This window comes from Aotus nancymaae, unplaced genomic scaffold (assembly GCF_030222135.1).
Source record: "Aotus nancymaae isolate 86718 unplaced genomic scaffold, 86718_ANA_hifiasm-v0.15.2.pri h1tg000059l, whole genome shotgun sequence".
Classification (NCBI taxonomy): domain Eukaryota; kingdom Metazoa; phylum Chordata; class Mammalia; order Primates; family Aotidae; genus Aotus; species Aotus nancymaae.
Window position 1 is genome coordinate 67,866,664 of NW_026988473.1, and position 19,399 is coordinate 67,886,062.

At 37.6% G+C, this 19,399-nt stretch overlaps 1 protein-coding gene across 29 annotated transcripts in view; it reads right to left on the reverse strand.

The window, feature by feature from the left end:
* The window catches only part of DLG2 (discs large MAGUK scaffold protein 2), a 2,157,409-nt gene that overhangs the window by 615,875 nt on the left and 1,522,135 nt on the right, over positions 1 to 19,399 (reverse strand). For all 29 annotated transcript variants that reach the window (XM_064365356.1, XM_012469540.2, XM_012469543.2 and 26 more), the window contains one exon: positions 9,572 to 9,696. In XM_064365356.1, coding sequence (XP_064221426.1) covers positions 9,572 to 9,696 — 125 coding nt within the window. The remainder of the gene's footprint in view (positions 1 to 9,571; positions 9,697 to 19,399) is intronic.

The window sequence follows — 19,399 nt, forward strand, 5'->3', positions numbered from 1 at the left end:
CATAGTCATTTAGTGCAACAATCAGTTAGGGTACAGTGGAAATAGACGAGTTGGATGTGGTGACTTGTGAGGTTTTTTTATTTGCAATCACCTAAACTCATGAAAGTTCAATATGGAGATGTGCGCTAAGAATTTAGCAATCTCATGTTATTTCCACTTCCTAGAAATATTTTATTTCCTTAAACAATCAGTAAGTGGGTCTTGGGAGTAAGTGTCAGACTGTGATGCCTGGAAGTTACTCCCTTTCCTCTGTCTGATGCTTGTCATTTGCACAGAAAAAAACAAGTAAAGTTGAGCATTATCTTTTCCATTTCTAAGCCTTCATCTCCTTATGATTACCAATCACTTTTCTTCCTTCTTTTCCTTCCCTCTCTGTTTCCTTTTCCTACCCTCCTCTTCTCTCTTTCTCATCATGTTCTTATTTTAAAATCACCAGTGAGTTAGTAGATATACATTAATGAAAAAACAAAGAATGAATCGACAAAGGACAGTCAAAAGGACAATGCTGTGGTTTATACACAAGGACTGCATTCTGGAAACATTTGTCCTTGACCTCTCAACTTTGTCAGTACAGTCAAATCTCAGTATAATCATTATTCTTGTTTGAAATAAACATTTATGTTTTATCTTGTTTTTTATGAGGACAAAGGCAACCTTATCTGTAAACAGACACAGAAGTAATAAATGAAGCAATGGATTTAAAGGAAAGAAAACTATTTTTCTCCTAAATCTTGTCTAGGAGTAGAAATGATTGTGCTGAAGGCTAAGAGATTAAATTGTGTCACTTGTCAGGAAATTGGCAAGCAGCCATCTTTTCTGCCGTTCCTACATGCTGCCTTTGTGCTGTGGATGCCTTTAATAAATGCGCTCTTGTGTAAAATGTCATTGCTGCATCGCCCAGTGGAGGCCGTCACGTGACAGTTCTTCCCCAGGATGACATATCAGTATTGGTCCTTGGCAATTCTGGGATTTCAAGCTACACAGAGGGCATTTTTTTAAAATAATTCAAATACAAGTGAAGAAATAAAAATCATTCTTCAAATCATGGAAGTATGTCTATTTTGCTCTGAAAGAAAACCTAATGTTCTTTTCAAAGAGTGCTTAAAGACAGGTGACGCTATCAAATCTTAATGACACTCTAGAAGACAAAATACAAATGACTAGTAACATTTTTTAAAAGTTCCATCTTCCTCTTAATCAAAAAAATGCAAAGCAAGAAAAAATACCATTGTTTGTCTTGAACACACATGTATGCCAAATCTACCAATGTGAAACCACATGCGACACTGACAACATACTGCATGGTAGGACCTCTCCAACATTGTTGGTAAAAGTAAGATTTGGTAGAATATTTCTGGAAAGAAATTGGGTAACCTGCATCAAAAGGTTTTAAAATGTTCATTCTATCAGGTTGAGAAATTCTACAGTAGAAATAGATCCTAAGGAAATAATGAGGTACATGGTTAATAATGTTTTCCAAAAGATATCTATGTATTTTAAGTGCTGGTGAACTGAAAATAAATTCCTAACAATGTGAATGGCTAAATATTCTGCTTTATAGCAATCAAATTATTTGCAAAGGCTTTTTTAATGATACAGGGAAAGGTCAATGAAATAAGGTTAAGTGAAGTTAAACAAATACTAAATATCCTATAGAGTATGATCTAAACTAAATTTAAAAGGCAAAAAACATCAGAAAGACATGTACAAAAAATGTTACTAGTCATCAGTTTTGTGTAGTGTAAAAATGAATGTTCTATGTTTTGCTTAGCCTTTGTCCCCTCTTCTTTATTTTATGTTTATTACACAAAGGACAAATATCATAGCCATAAACACACATGCCCAAAAAGTTATACTTAAAAAGAAGTTCTACCAGAACGTGGACACTGTCCAGAGAAAGTCATCTAAATCACCACGTGCTCTTCCTGCCTTGCCTCTTGACTTAGCCCTCATCTCACATTTTCCCTGCAGCTTCTGGCTGTCTCTCTCACTCCAGCTCAGATTCACAGCTCCGGCCATTAGATATAATAGCAGGTATCGGTCTCCATCTCTGCCGTTCCTCCACCTGAGGGACTAGATTCCTCTCTTTTACTGGTCTGGGTCCACTCCTTGCTTTTGATTGATTGTGCTTGTGGCCTCTTGCCTTTAGGTATGAGAAAGTCTGAAGCCCAGTCATGAGGCCTAATCGGTGTTTCTGAAGTTTTGGGTGTGACAGTGTTACTGGTGACCTGTAACAGTAAGCTACTCTGCAGCTCAGTTGAAGGGAATTTTAGGGTCCAGAATTGATATGTCTATATTAGTTTCCTATTGTTTCATGACAATTTAACACAAATTAATCAGTTTAAGACAACTTATTATCTCAGAATTTCAGCAAGTCAGGAATACAGGCGTGACTCAGAGGAGTCCTCTACTTTGGGTATCACAAGGTTCCATGCACCAATGTGTCAGCTGGACTACATTCCTTTTGGGAGCTTGGGGTTCTCTTATAAGCTCATGTAGCAACCTGCAGAAATCAATTCCTTGTGACTGTATGACTGACACCTTCTATCTTGCTAGCTGGAGGCTGGGGACTGTACTTAGTACCAAAAGGATACCTTCAGGTCCTCACTGTATGGCCCCCACCGTAGGTTCTCTAACAGCTTGGAAGTTTGCTTCATCCACGCCAGCAAGAGAATCTCTCCATTTTTAAAAGTCTCATTGGGTAGGTCAGTCTGAATCAGGAGAATCTCCATTTTGATTACTTCAAAGTCAACTGATTAGGAAACTTAATTACACTTGTGAAGTCCCTTTTGCCATATAAAGTAGCATAATCTTGGAATCGAATATGATCATATTCACAGGTCCTGTCCACATTCAAAGGAAAGAGATTATACAAGGATGCAGGTTATTGGACGGCATCTCAGAATTTTGCCTACCATACTGTCCATTCTTGGCTGCCACAGAGTTGTGGCTCAGGTCCAGCATTCTGCTAAATGGCTGGCTCTGCAGATAACAGAGTTATATGTTGCAGGCCTTGCCTTTTATATAATTCCTTTACAGCTACTATTTCATGTAATCTTACTATACCTTCTTGAGATATTTGTTCCTATCTCCAATGTACCAGTGAGGGAACTGAAGAACAGAGAGCTTAAAAAGGTGCCCAAAGTCACATAGCTAGAAAGTAGTACCTGAAACCTAGGTCTGTGACTCCAAATATTGTGTTCTTTCTCCTACATCTCTTTTCTGGGGCAACAACTAAGACTGGAGCTTGATTTGAAGTCTGATCTACTTAGGGAGGAAGTCACTTCTCACTTTATCTGTGTCTTTAGTCTGCACTCTCACTTTATATTGGCTATGATTTCACACACACAGGGAAGTTTTTCAAAATGACTCCAGGATTCTAGAATTGCTTCCTAGAAAATTACCACAAACTGGCCAGGCATGGTGGCTCATGTCTGTAATCCCAGCACTTTGGGAGGTCGAGGTAGGTGGATCACAAGGTTAGGAGTTCGAGGCCAGCCTGGCCAATATGATGAAACCCTGTCTCTACTAAAAATATAAAAATTAGATGGGCATGGTGATGAGTGCCTGTAGTCCCAGCTTCTTGGGAGGCTGAGGCAGGAGAATTGCTTGAATCTGGGAGGTGGAGGTGGCAGTAAGCTAAGATTGCACCACTGCACTCCAGCCTGGGTGACAGAGTGAGACTCCATCTCAATAAAAGAAAAAAAAAAGAAAAAGAAAATTACCACAAACTTATCAACTTGAAACTATACCTGTTTATTAGTTCACTATTGGTGCATGTCATAAGTCTAGCACAAAGTGGCCAGAATCTCTGCTTAAGTTCTCACGAGGCTGTTATCAAGATGTCTGCTTAGCTGCATCCTCATCTCAAGGTTTAGGGTCTTCTTCCAAGCTCATGTGGTTGTGTCAGAATTCAGTTCCTTGAGATTGTGGGACTGAGATCTCTGCTTCATCGCTGGCTGTCAGCTTGGGGGCCTCTCTATGCTCCTAGAAGCTATTCTCATTCTTCCTCGCTTCATTTTCAAGCCAACAATAATGTGTCAAGTACAGCACACATCTCACATCTATTTAACTTCTGCCACCAGCCTGAGACATCTCTCCACTTTTAAGGGTTCATATAATTAGACAAGGCACACCTTATACTCTCCCTATTTTAAGGTCAACTATACCATGCAAAAATCATAGGAGTGACGTCTCATTGTAGTCACAGATTCAGTGGATTAGGGTATAGAATCTTGGAGAGTGGCATTTTATTTTCATTTTTTATTTATTTTGAGATGGGCTTTCGCTCTGTTGCCCAGGCTGGAGTGCAGTGGTATGATCTCTGCTTACTGCAATCTCTGTCTCCCTGGCTCAAACCATTCTCTTGCCTCAGCCTCCCAAGCAGCTGGGATTATAGGTGCCCGCCAAAACACCCCATTAATTTTTGTATTTTGAGTAGAGATGGGGTTTTACTATGTTGGCCAGGCTGGTCTCGAACTCTTGACCGAGGCCACCCGCCTCAGCCTCCCAAAGTGCTGGGATTACAGGAATGAGCTACCATGCGTGGACGGGGTGAGTGGCATTTAGAATGATGTTTACCACAGTGTGTCTCTTAAGTGTTGTTGTTGTTGCTTTTCTGCATTATGGATTGAAAGACAAAAACATGGACATTGGAATCAAACTGCTGACATTCTAATTCTGGCTCCAACATTTAATAGCAGTACAAACTTGGGGAAGTTGCTTAACCTCTTAGTTCCTCAATTTTCTCATCTGAAAAATGGGGTAATAAATAATTGTATGAGTTTTACTGAGTCATTTAACACTTTAAATGAGCTAGTGTGCCAGAAAATAACTTGTCACAGTATAAGCGCTATGTTGGTCTTTGTTATTATTATTATTGATCTGATTATTACATATCCACTAATTTCGAGTTCATATTACTACTCTCCTTAGAGTAAACCCATCACCTTATTTCTCTGGATCTTAGCTTCTCTGTAAATTTTGCTATTATTTAACTGTCAAAAATATAACATATCTAGTCTGTTGGGCTGCTACATAACAAAATAACATAAACTAAATGGCTTATAAACAACAGAAATGTATTTCTTATGGTTCTGGAGGCTGTGTAGTCTCCAATCAACGCAGTGGCAGATTTGATGTCTGGTGAGGTCCCTCTTCCTGATACATAGATAACGCTGTGTCTTCACATAAAGGAAGGGGCAAGGCAGCTTTCATGAGGGCATAATAAAAGCCAGGGCCTCTCTTACAAACACATGCACGAGTACTCCTCCTTCATGACCTAATCATTTATCAAGGTCCCCTCCTCCTAATATCATTAAGTTAGGGATTAGCTTTGAACATATGAATTTTGGAAAGATACAAATATTCAGACCATAGCAATTTGTAATGCAAAGGATACATCTGAAAGAAATTTAAGAGTCTCTAACCCAAAGTAAACAACAAGGATTTGTTTACATAAAAGAAAACTATGTTTAATTTATAGGGTATTTTTTAAACAAAGGCAAAGTAGCAGATTCAGTTGCTTACATTATAAACTTGAGAAGAGAAGTATAGAACCATTTTTAGCACAATACCTATTTTTTTAAATGGTCTTTAATTCCATGTCATGACCAAGAGAAAAACATTACGTAAAAAGAGAGGGACAGGAAGCTTAGGGAAGAACATAGAGACTGAAAGGAGACTGTGGAAGGAAAGGTAGACGGTGTAATAGGAAAGGCAATAGAGAAGGAAAGAAAGAAACAGAGGCAAGAGGAGAGGAAAAACCACTTAGAGAGAGAAAGAAGGTAAGGAGAAAGGGGAAAACAGTGGCAAAATTTATTGAGTTCCAATTAGGTGCCTGCCATAGCTAAGGAGTTAGGTTATCTCACCTCAGAACATCTCAATGAAGTAGGTATCACTGTCACCACTTTACAAATGAGAAAATAGTTATTAAGTGGGTTTATTGTCCAAGGTCAATTATGTTATATACAGAAGTTAGAACCCATATCTTCCCAGAGCTAATTACAATGTCCTTCTCCCATGTCCTTAAGGACTAATGATGAGATAAAACATACTCCTCACGGCTTGTTGGTCCAGCCTCAGTGTTCCTGTCACACTGAGAAAAGATTTACTCAGGCTTAGTAGAGGCTTTGCTCTTGCTGTTTGTTAGCACTACCTAAGCATCTTAATTATTTGAGTCAGGACATTTGGATTTTAGTTAAAGAGGATCCCCAAATGATTTATGCCTCAGGATAAGTCACTCCTCTGAGCTGCAGAATTCCCCTCTATAAAATGTATGCCTTAGACTAGACCACCTGCCAAATGCTGAAAATCTATACTTATTAGGCGTCTTCATATAGGCAAAGGCTGTAATGTGGATTAGGGAGTAGGTAAATTTTGTTGCTCTAGTTAGAAGCACTGTACACAATTTTGCAGGTTGTCTGCTCATTGTACAACCTTAGTAGGCAATATTCATACAGAGTCATAGGCCATGGCCCCGGCTCCCAGAAGCCAAAATAAGAACCAACAGGTAGAGGTCAAAAAAGAAAGCTGTGGCTCAATAGAAAAATAACAAACTCTGTTATGTTCAGAATTACTTTTAAACATTGTGAAAATTTTACTTTTGGGAGGTTTAAGGCAGAGAACACATGATGTAGGAATTCTACCATTGCACTCAAGTTTAGAGAGTACCCTAAGTAACATTCAGAACTGGATTTTTAATGTGGTCAAAGCTAGCTGGGTGATCTTCTTAAAATCATTAAGATGTAATTTTCTAAGTTCTTATTATTATGGCTACAATAATAGTGCCTACCTATATGGCTACTGAGGTAGGAGATTGTGTGTGTGTGTCTGTGTGTGTGTGTGTGTGTGTGTGTGTGTGTCTACATCTAACATCTCTCTATCATCTCAGCACAATGTCCCACACATAATAACAACTCAAGAAATGTTAGCTTTCATTATCATTATTATCTTTACAACTATGAATGAAGTTTCTAGCACAGCAGAACTTTGCTTTACCTCTGTAGCCATGGGGCTGCCACAATGTTTGCAGGCAAAGAATGCTGGCACTCTCAGAGATCTCACTTTTCATTCTTAATTGTAGAGCAAACATGTAACCTAAAATCTATTTCAAGCTTATAGCCAGAATTTGGTTAATGGGTGGAGGTTCTCCCCGTCTTATAGATAAATCGAGTGGTTAAAAATGATGATTATGGCCTGCCATAATATTAATTTAGAGATAATTTTTAAATTATCCTCTAAAAAGTCTATTTTTAAAAACTTTAAAAATGGACCTTCTTTAGGGTCCAGTGTTAGCAAACAGAATCCCCACTATGATTCGGAATCATACAGCATCTTTTTCAAACCTTTCACTCTAGCGGGGATATGTCCTCATTCAGAAATTAATTCAGTTAATTCAGCTTAAAAATTCTATTGTCAAAAAGCTTATTTCCTGTGGGAGTATCTTTTTTGTTGATAAAAGATGCAGATGCATCTGAAAAAAAAATGTGATACTCTTCCTCAAGCTGTAAACATGCAACTGTCAAAAGTAATCACTACATCAGAAAAACTGGATAAGGAATAAAAGTATTTTGGTTGATTCATAAGTAAAACAGCAAAGAAGCTTATTTATGCTTAATGAAAAAAAGACTGAGGAAGTACTACGAAGCTTACATTTCTGCTACTTAAGTCGCAGACCTCGATGTGGCTCCATGCAAGCTAATGTCATTCTTACCTACAGGACTTCACTTGCATTATTTGATAAGACTTGGTCCTTGATTAAATTTGAGTCAGGCTTCTCTGGATCCTATCCTCAATTAGGCTTCAACCTTAGGCTTTTTATTTGGCCTCTTTAGCCCGGTTTTAGCAAGAATCCTGCTGAGTCAGTTTATCAAAAATCTCTCTCCCTTGGTATCTGATCAAATTCCTTATCCCATACCCTTGATAATTTATAAGCTTGGACTGCCTTCAACAAGAATCCTGCCAAGTCCCTTCAGCCAGAATTCCCCTTACCCTTGACATTTTGTCTCAGTAATTTTCCAGGCACTAACTGCCACCCCTACTCCACAGCTCTTTGGCTATACATCTTCACTTGTGCTTGTTGTATTCAGAGTTAAGACCAATCTCTCTCCCCTACTGAAAATCTCCATTGCAGTGATCCCTCTTGAATAAACTCTTCCTTACGGTCATTAACAAGTGACAAAAATATTTTTTATTTAACATATCCTTCCTATCTTACCTCCCACATTAATTTTCACTTCTTCCTCTTCTCCACTTCATTTATTTACTAAAAAATTCATTTCTTCAGCAAGAGTTTATTGCACCACTTATACATATGTAACTGCTTGGCCTGAGGGGATTTACAACCTAGTAGAAGTGCTAAAATGATCTTAGGTCATGTTATTCTTCCTGAAAAATCTCCCCTAATTTTTCCAACCTGTAGTGCCTCTTGGCTAAGGTTTTGATCTCATAGCATTTTATGTTATTTACCCCATGAGGGTCACTCTTATTTCCCACAATTAAGTGGCCCAGCTCAACTAACTACTGCTCTCTATCGCTGAAAAGTACGGGGTTGCAGTCCCTCCACCAACCTAAACTCACCGTGTGCTTTTTTTTTTTTTGCTTTGCTTTTTGAGACATGGTCTCTGTCACCCAGGCTGGAGTGCAGTGGTGTGATCTCAGATCACTGGGATCAGGTTCAAGCCATTCTCCTGCCTCAGCTTCCAAAGTAGCTGGGATTACAGGTACTTACCACCATGCCCCAGCTACTTTTTGTATATTTAGCAGAGATGAGGTTTTGCCATGTTGACCAGGCTGGTCTTGAACTCCTGACCTCAAGTGATCTACCTGCCTTGGCCTCCCAAAGTACTGGGATTATAGACGTGAGCCACTGAGCAAGACCACCCTACGGTCTTCATCTAAATAAGTGATCTATCTGCCTTGGCCTCCCAAAGTGCTGGGATTATAGACGTGAGCCACTGAGCAAGACCACCCTACAGTCTTCATCTAAATCAGGCTGGTTTCCCCTTTTTCTGAGGGACAACTTGTTCTTTTCTCTGTATTCCCACTCAGATCTGTAGGATTAATGAAATCGTCATTCAAGACTCAGAGGAAATCTTCCTAGGGAATAGTTTTTTAGACTCTTTTTTTCTCTCTCTAAACTCCTAGAGAAAGCCCCATAAATGGTTGCTGAATCCGAGAATACATACAATGTCTGTAACACTGCATTATTTTGTTAATGCTACGTATAGTGTATTGTTTGGATAATTATATTATTTGCCCATTAGTTCATATTTATGTTCTTTCCAACTAGACTGAGGCCTCATCCAGATGAAAGATTTATCTTCATCCCCTCCTCACAGTGTCTGGCTCAATGTTCAATGTGATAGCCATCAACAAACACAAATCAAATACTAGCTGAAATTCAGTCAGTAGCAAGAGATTTGCAAAGTCATTTCAGGAAGCTTGCCTTAAAAACCTTCTCTTTCAACTACAGAACTTTTGTAGGATTATTATTCTTCAAGGGTACAAATGTGTCTCATTAACGCAGCAGATTTACTTTCAAAATAATTCTAATGTTTCAGATCTTTACCTGAGTCTGCCATCCTCTGCTGCAGCACCTCCTGGTATAATCTTCGTAATAAATATGCCAGGGTCATCTCCAATGTGGGGATTATCTGTCCCCCCAGCAATACTGAAGCCCAGGCCAGAATTCCCCTGTAGAAACAAAAAGCAGATATTAAATGATGTGTCTGTCACCTAAAACCTAGTTCCTCTTGCTCTCCACATTATCATATTACTACTCAAATGGAAATCAGGTGGCAACAGTATGCTCAACCATAAGTGCATAGTTAGCAGACAAAGGAAGGGCAGGAAAAACACTCAGGTTTATTCCTGCACTGTAAGGATGCAAGAGGCATTATATTTTTGCTTTTAAAAATTGCTTCCTTTATGGAGCTATTAAAATCACATTTATGAAGCTGGAGATAAAAACTTATAAACTGTGTAATACAAAAAATATAAAGAATCATTAGAATATCAATTGTAAAAATTATACATTCATATGAAAAAGCATGGAAAAAAGTTACATGAAAGTATTTGATTTAATAGAAAAGTGAACTTGGGTGTTTTCATTTTCTTATTTCTGGTATTGTTGTTCTAATATCACTTATCTGTCAAATAAATGTGTTTCTATGTAACAGAAAATTTCCACTTCAGAAGACAGGGCCCCCTTCTAGAGTCATAATAAACTACAGATACTTTTGAACAATAAACAGGCTTTAATTTGCAATAGCAATAGAAAAGGCATACAATGGTGCTGTAGCATGTAAATCTGAGTAGTTTGTATTCTAATAAAGCTTTTATACTTACTCTTGTAGATTATAGTAATTGACATCCAGTGTGTGTGTATATATACATATACATATTCATAGATATATCTCCTTCTAAAGATATATAGATCTAAGGATATATATGCACATACATATGGAAGGATATGTATATATATCCTTCTAAAACTTGTTTGTAAGGCATAATTAAAAGTCCCCCCAAATCCACAGTCTTTCTTGTTTAGTCTCTTTTAATCCTTATCTCCATGGCTACATATGTTTTCATAGCTGTGTTGTAATTTTTTCCAAATCACATTATATTTTAAGCCCTTTCTGTGTCGTAGCTAGGTAGTCTTTATTTTATTTATTTAGAGACAGTGTCTTGCTCTGCTGCCCAGGCTGGAGTGCAGTGGTGCAATCTCGGCTCACAGCAACCTCCGCCTCCTGGGTTCAAGCAATTCTCCTGCCTCAGCCTCCTGAATAGCTGGGACTCCAAGCGTGTGCCACCATACCTGGTTAATTTTTGTATTTTTAGTAGAGATGGGTTCACCATATTGGTCAGGCTGGTCTTGAACTCCTGACCTCATGATCCATCCAGATAGTCAGTCTTTATAATTATTCATCATAAATAGCTTGTCATGTTTCATCAAGGTCAGATATCATCACTTATTTTAACAGTCCCTTGTCACCGGATATTAAATTTCTCTACATATTTTTATAACAAATATAGCTTATTAAATTTATGATCACTTGATTAATTTCCACTCTTGGGTAAAAAGAGATGAGGACTACGAATTTAGTAGTTATTCCAGCAAAATTAATTAGGGCACTCGATCAGTCAGAAAGGTTCAATGTCAAGATCAGCTATAACTTGATAGCCATACCACTGCAAATGTCAAGGTAATGTTTAGCAATTTTTATTGACTGAATTAATAAAACTGAATTCCAGAGGGTTGTTTTTATAATTGCACATTTATTACATATGTTGAAAGTGTGAAATGAATAACTCAGCTATGGCAACTAAAATCCCACATTTTCATGCTTCTGATGTCTTCTCTAATTGTTTGCCCTTTGAAAAAGTTCGGTATTCACTGAACAGAGTTATTATTTAATAGCAGTCATATAAACATGAATTTATTTAATATTTATTAAATGTAACCTCTGTACTTGGCACTGGACTAAGTCCTGGACCTACAGAAGTAAATATGTCAGTTTATAAGGCACATGAAGGGGAAATGCAAGTGTAGGAGTGGCTAAGAGGAGAACCAAACACAGTGACTTAGTGACATAGTGGGAAGAACTCATGTAAAAGCCCTTAGGTGAGAAAGGGCATGCCCGACCCAAGGAACAGACAATAAAGTTGGAACAAAGACAGCAAGAAGGAGAATTGGATAGATGTGCCTTAATCATGAGATTTACAAGAGCAGAGTGTACGAGAAACCATTTTGGCTTTTAAATACTTATTGACACCAAATGATTGTGTTAGTATTGGTTGAGAATTTCCTATGCAACTGACTAAACTAAGGCTGTAGAGGTTAAGGACAGATGATTTCAGCCTTCATGGATATTCAAAGCATAGCAGAAAAAGCAGTGACACTCTGGTATCTGGTGATCAGCATATTTCACATACTGTGTAACCTCAACTGCACTGTCAAGTAAGTAGCCATGGAGATAGTGTTTAGAGGACTTAATGAGGCAGTTCTCTAAGATCCAGAGGTTTGGGAAAGAAAAAATGGGAGGATGAGTATTTTCAATGTAATTTAGGTCAAGCTCTAAGTACATCAACTAGAGTGTATTGGTCTCACTGTAGTTAGCATCTCAAAAATAATTTCTTGATTAATGAGAGTAGGGAAGGAGGCAAACAGAGATTGGGTGATAACCAAATGCTTTCTCCTAATAATGTCAACACGTTTGGAGAGGGTACTCAAAACTTTGTCATCTGAGAAAGATATTCATGATCTAACTCTTAACCTTGTCAACTTTATTTCCAGCTTCACACTTTACCACCCAGGAACAATGAATTGAACTGCAGGCTCTTTTCTGTACAAACCTCACTATATTTCATCTCTTGGTGTTTATTCATGCTATTTTCTCTACCAGAAACTTCACATCTTCTCCTTGACGAGTTCAATTCTTTCCACTTTTGAAGATGTGGCTCAGACGGTACCTGCTCGAGGTAATACTAAATTATCACCCCAACTCTTCTCTAGATAGATCACTTTTCTGTGTTTTTGCAGATTTTTAGGCTTCCTTGTGTTATGCACTGTGTTATTTTGTAGTTGTCTGTTTCAGAGTCTATTTTTCCTGTAAATTGGGCTTGTAGAAGGCAGGATCTGTGTAGTATTCATCTTTGTTTATTTGGAGACTTGTCTAGCACACAGTATTGACACTAAATACTTGATGAATGAATGAACAGAAAAACAAGCCTACTAAGAATGTTTGTGCCCTAACAAGAAGACTCAAAATGGACACAATAGAAACATACAATGTGTTAAGGAATACAATGTTGAAGTAGAAGCCATTTTGCTCTATGTGGCTGCAAGAATAAAAAAGTAGAAAGCTCAGGCATTCAAATTGTGGTGCAGCTAAAGGCTGACAGATAAGATAGAAGTGTTCAGATTGGAGATGCACTATGCTGGAAGGGATAGAGGGTCCTTCACTCAAGAGGTATTTGGCTAATCACTGGGCATAAGGGACCCAGGCATTTATTCAAAGGTTAAACTGGATGACTTTAAAGGATTCTTTTGGTAAATGCAGGAAGACTGCTCTTGGCAACAGAGAAAAGGGGATGCGTTAGGGACATTTAGTGGGGGGGCGTAGATAACTGTCAAATTCTTAAAACTTAATCTGTGAATCAACATATCTTTGAAATAATAGCTTTGATATCAACTTAGAAACATTTAACCACTTTTTTTTTTTTAAGAATTGACTACAACATGGAGAAAACTGTGGCTCTGGCATTTTCTAATATACATTCCCCAGTCCCCAAACCCACTCTGAGGAAAAGAATGAATATATTTCGGAAATCTACAATGGAAACCAGGTAGGTAGAGACAGAAGGTGTAACTTGCCCTGTATTTCTGGTCCCAAAGGATCCCTGAAAGCTTTTGTGTTTCAATTAAAACTAGTCTGCCAGCTGGGTCTGGCCAGTCACCGTGGTTCTTTACAAGAGATTCATCTGAATTCAGCTAAGGAAATGATTTAGAGAGCTTTCACCTCCCTTTATTGTTCTCTTCCAGCCTTCCCTTTTAAGTCTTTGCTACCAGCCAGCAGCATTTAGTAGAGAGAAGGACAGATGCAAAAGTGTCAGTGAAAGTGCTGCCTGCTGCTCTCTACAGCTAAATCACTTCAATCCCCTGACAATCGTCCCAGAGCCTGCCAGCTGCAGGGACAGATCTTAGCTCCTCTCTTCTCTGAGCAGCAATCTCTCCACGTGAACAGGCAGACCCCTGGTTGACACTCTTAAATCCTAAAAATTGTGACTAATTAACTGAGTGTTGATCCCTGATGCAGTCAATGGAAACTTCGAAGTGCCATGCTGGCAAGGGCAGGCCCTGTAACAGGGTTCTGGGTGGGATGCTGTGTCTTTGCAGTTGGGCAGATTCCATGATGGATGAATGTCACTGGCATGGACGATTCTTTCTCCTAATTGTCCACATTTGCTGACTCTTCCCAGGAGCACAAACGCATTCTCTAGCCAAATGGCAGTTCCTGTTTCACGTACTACACACCATCTCCTCACAGAGAGAGAATCCACAAAAAGGAAAGACAGTTTTCAAATATTATAAATATAATGTCTCCAGGAAAGCCCCGCTTTTATTAAAAGTTTATTTCCCAAATGAAAATTACTCTCAAAATGGGGTTATATAATAATAATAAAAAAAAGAAAAATAAGTAGCAATGTTATAATCACAGTCATTTATACATAATGTTCTACTGACAAGGAAATTTTTTTATTTCTAGAATTTTTCTACTTTAAAATACTGTTTGACCTGATCATTTGATTCTAGGATTTTATTCTAAAGAAATAATCAGAGAAGCATGAAAAGATTTGTGTTCAAGGCTTGTTGCATTGTTTTTCTAACGTTAAAAAAACACAACTGAAAACTGACATCCATATAATGGAGAAATGATTAAAATACTGTGGTACCTTTATCTGAATGTGTGGATAGTTTGCAGTCATTAAAACTGTAATGCTATTCAATAATAAAGACATGGACTTAACCCAGGTGACCATCACTGGTGGACTAAAAGAAAATGTGGTACGTATATACCATGGAATACTACACAGTCATAAAAAAGAATAAAATCATGTCCTTTGCAGCAACATGAATGCAGTTAGAGGCCATTATCTTAAGTAATACAGAAACAGAAAACCAAACACTGCATGTTCTCGCTTGTTAATGGGAGCTAAACACTGGGCACACACGAACATAAAGTTGGGGACAACAGATACTGAGGAATACAAGAGGGAAGGAGGATGGAAGGGGAAAAACATTAAAACACTACCTATCTGGTACTATCCTCACTTTTTAGGTGATAGGTTCAATTGTACTCCAAATCTCAGCACCATGCAATATATCTTTTTAACAAATGTGCATGTGAACCCCCAGAATCTAAAATAAAGATTAAAAATAAAAAATAAAATATAATTTCAGTGCTATTAATAAAAATGGAAAATGTTGATTATATAGATGTGAGAAAAAAGTGACATTTTAATTACAGTATGATTGCCACTGAAGATATTTAAAATGGCTTAATTTTAACAAGAAACTTATTAATTTAAACTAATAGTAAAATTGCTTAAATAATTTAAACTACCTAAGAAGGGGATTATTAAAAATTATATAGCCCCTAGTAAAACACTAAAAGTATTTTCAAGAGAACTAACATTTATTGCATGTTTATTCTATGCTAAACACTAATATAGGTTTCTTACAATTTCCTTTGTGGTGGATTGTATTATTCTCTTTTTAGATATTAAAATGAAAATCAACAAGAAAACAAACAAAAAAAAATGAGGCTGAGAGGAGTGAAGTAACTCATTTAAAGACATAAATCAAATAAATAGTGAATTCAGATTTAAAAGCAGACTTGTCAGGCTTCAATTACTGTTTTATTTTCTTAATCTCACATTGTCTCTTCTGAGTTCAAAAACTAATTTGATGGTAGGGAAATAATAGAAATTTTAGTTCTAATGAGCCACTTCATTGGATTTTTGGAAAAGATTTAAACTTCTATCAGCATCGTGAAAATATTTCAAAACATTTCTAAGAAAGTAGTATGGTTGAGCGGAAAAGCATAGGTCTGGGTCGTTTTTTATGAAATTTGTCCAATGCCACACAGATAGCAATGGCAGAGGTCTGGGTCATTTTTATGAAATTTATCCAATGACACACAGATAGCAACGGCAGAGGTCTGGGTCATTTCTAGGAAATTTATCCAATGCCACACAGATAGCAATGGCAGAGGTCTGGGTCGTTTTTATGAAATTTATCCAATGACACACAGATAGCAATGGCAGAGGTCTGGGTCATTTCTATGAAATTTATCCAATGCCACACAGATAGCAATGGCAGAGGTCTGGGTCGTTTTTATGAAATTTATCCAATGACACACAGATAGCAATGGCAGAACCACTGGCTCTGCCATTGCTATCTGTGTGGCATTGGATAAATTTCATAACTTTGAGTCTAGTTTTGTCATCTGTCAAATGGAGATAATGAGATGAAAGCAAACGTCACAGGCTTTCATCTCATTATCTCCACAAGCACAGCACATGGGTAAGGATCAAGCAATGTTAGTTCAATTTCTTTGGTTTGATTCCTTTGGTGTGATGCATAGCACTGTTTAAAGGGTCCTTACGAGTTTGAGGACAGTAAGTGAGAATAGATGTCAGACAACGTATTCTTTAATTCATGCCTTATTTATTAATCCAACAAATATGACTTAATGCATTTTAACCTACACTGATAATATATGGTGCTTTTCTTAATAAAAATAACTTAGCCAGAAATACTAAATTTGGGTGAAAGATGAGGTTATAGTATTAAAACCTTAGATAAATAATAGCTAGATAAAGGCTCAAACAGTTTTTTTACCTTCTAATATCCATGTTCTAGTTGATAAATGTTGAAATTATATATTCCTCTCAGCAACCTCAAGATTCCTATATGCTTTCCTTAACCCAGGAACACCTGTCAGTTCCTTTTGCTACTTGCCAATCATCATCAATATTCAAGTTTACTTTCTGCTTATTTGCTCCAGCAAAGACTTTTGTTTATTTTAATTTAATAGAGTTTATACTACAAAACAATATATATGTTGTTTTCAAATATAATATACCTCAGCCCCTAAACTGTTAATTTCTGATATGCACCCAGATTAAAAATTACTAGGCTACCACTTGAACATTGGCCAACGAAGATAATAGAATAGCGAACAATGTAAGTAGGTAGAATAAAGATATCAAAAAGATTAAAACAAGTAATAAGGAGTTAAAATAAAGAACTATTTAAGCTACATGGCAGAAGAAAAATGTCACTTGATAGAAAGGCGTGTTGGTTGGCAAATAATCTTCCAAATTGTCCTGGAAGTCATTTTACTTTGAACAGTAAATCTGGAGTGGTACAGTGAATAAAAAGGTGTATTTTTCATACACATTACTTGTTAAAATTATTTAAAGTCTTTCTCACATCCACTTTCTGTCTCATGTTACAATATCTAAATATGAACAGCCCCAGGTCTATTACTAGGATGTAAAGGTGAGAAAATAATGCAGACATTTCTAACTATCACTGCTAAATAAAATTTTTTTCCCTCAATTTTTAATTTAATTTTTATATGCTAATAATGTATGTGTCCTGGAATAAAGTGCTTAGTCTAGGAATAAGAAATGCCTTTTTCACAATTATACAATCTCCAGGAACTGCATTTGGGATGCCCCACAGTTTGTTCTATTAAACTGTATTTTTCTGGAAGTTGCTGAGTAGAAGGCCCATCGGAAGACTATTTCATTTGGGGATTGGTACATGTTTACATAAAAATGCTGTAACAAGATGGGGAGGGTAGATAGGAAGCAGTTCAACAAAGAGATGGAGAGACGATGCCAGATTACTATAGACCAAAGAACTCCTGAGAAGCAAAGAAAAATAAACACACAAAGTAGATTATTATCTGTGCGTGTGTGTGTGAGTGTATGTGTGTGAGAGAGAGTTTCAGCCTTAAGGGGTGTGTGTGTATGTGTGTGTGTGTGAGAGAGAGAGAGAGAGTGCAAGAGAGAGACAGAGAGAGAGAGGGAGACAGAGAGAGTGTTTCAGCCTTAGGGGAGATACATGGCAGTATCTAAAGAGAAGGAGGCAAAGCAGAGGAAATATTTTGGGGGATGGCAGGGAGGGAACTGAAGCTTGTCTGTAGTCTTAAGGAAACAAGCCCCTGGGAAAGAGATGGAAGGTACAGGAGAAAAGGGAGCATACAAAAAACATCATCTTGAAGGAGGAATGAAAATGGGGCCCAGAGTTCAGATTCTTTGAGTCCCACCGTAGGTACTACTTAATTGCATGTGGTATAGCCACACGATAAAATAGTATCGTATAAGTTTATATTCTGACATGAAAAGATCTTTACAAAACAGCTGTACGTAAAGCAAGTAGGAGATAATTTAGGATTTAAGCTTTGACCTCACTTTACAATATGCATGCATTAAAACAGTTTAGAAGTATGCTCATTAATTTATTAATGGTGGTTGTCACTGACCATCAGCATTGTAGATATTTTTCTTTTGTCATTTTGAGCAGCTCCATCTTTAATTTTTCCTTATAAATATATCTTGCGATGAACACAAATGCCTGTATACACATGCACACACATATTACACTTATACAACATGTGTAACATAGGAACAAATGAGTTTGCTTTTGACACAGCATAACGCAGGCATGGGTAGGGGGAGGGATACTTTCCTCTCTGAGATAAGAGTAACTGAGTTCCTACAGGGAAGTTACAGTATTATTTTAAGGTGAAAGAAATTAAAGGTCATTTTAAGGTAGAGGGAGATGTAAATCAAGCTGACGGAGATCTTAACTGATTAGATGCCTTCACTCCATATATTTAGAATTCAGGACATCAGAGGGAATGTCTAGAATGAAGTTGAGAACTTAAATAAAGCTTTTAGTGGCTGGAACTGCAGCTTTGAGGCAAAACAGAGGAGATACTTAGGAATCAGCTGGAGTCTGCTAAGCAGCACCATGGTGGGATGCCATCAGCGTGTTATGGTATTTTCTCCCACAGAGCTTAGTAATCTTGAACAGTGAAAGGGATGATATGGTTGCTTTAGGGCTGAGGCTTGGGGGAAAATGTCGTTGACTTTGTAAGTGATGAGTAATATGTTAGAAAGGATAGGAAAGTGTGAGAAGCAAGGAGGATGCTCATAGACTGGAAAAACAGAAGAGGCTACAAAGACTGAGATACAACAAGGTGGAAATATAGACTTAAGGAGAACAGGGGATGGAAGAGGGAGCAGCCAGCTGTGGATATTGACAGATTTCAGGGATCAAGATTTTGGAGATAAAGCAGCCAGTCATGTTGGTATAGTAAAGGTCAAGTTATAAGAGTGTATTGAAGTGATGATCAAGTCAGGGAACTTTAGCTGACACAGAAGTTTCCCATGAAGATAGAAGGAGATTTTAAAAAAAAAGATAGTGAAGAAAGAAAAAATGGCTAATATTTTTCAGTAAAAGTGAGGAAAGACAATGAAAAGATGAGGAGTATGATGTGAGGCAGTGTGGCAGTTAAGTGTTCCAGCAGAGGAACAAGAGGTGCTAAGGCCTAAAGAAAAAGAGAGAGAGCTTGACTTGTTTAAGAAACTAAAATGAGATCAGAATAGCTATGCAGTGGTAAGAAAAGGAAGGAAGAGTTGAGGTTAGAGAGGGTAGCAGGGGGTCAGACACTGGGGACACAATAGGTTTTGGGGTCATAAAAGGCTTAAAACAGAGGAATTACATTACCTGATCTAGTTTAAGATTATACTTTTTATTGTGTACAAACTTATCGGAGAGTGCTAAAGGGGAGAACAGGGAGGCAAGTTACTATAG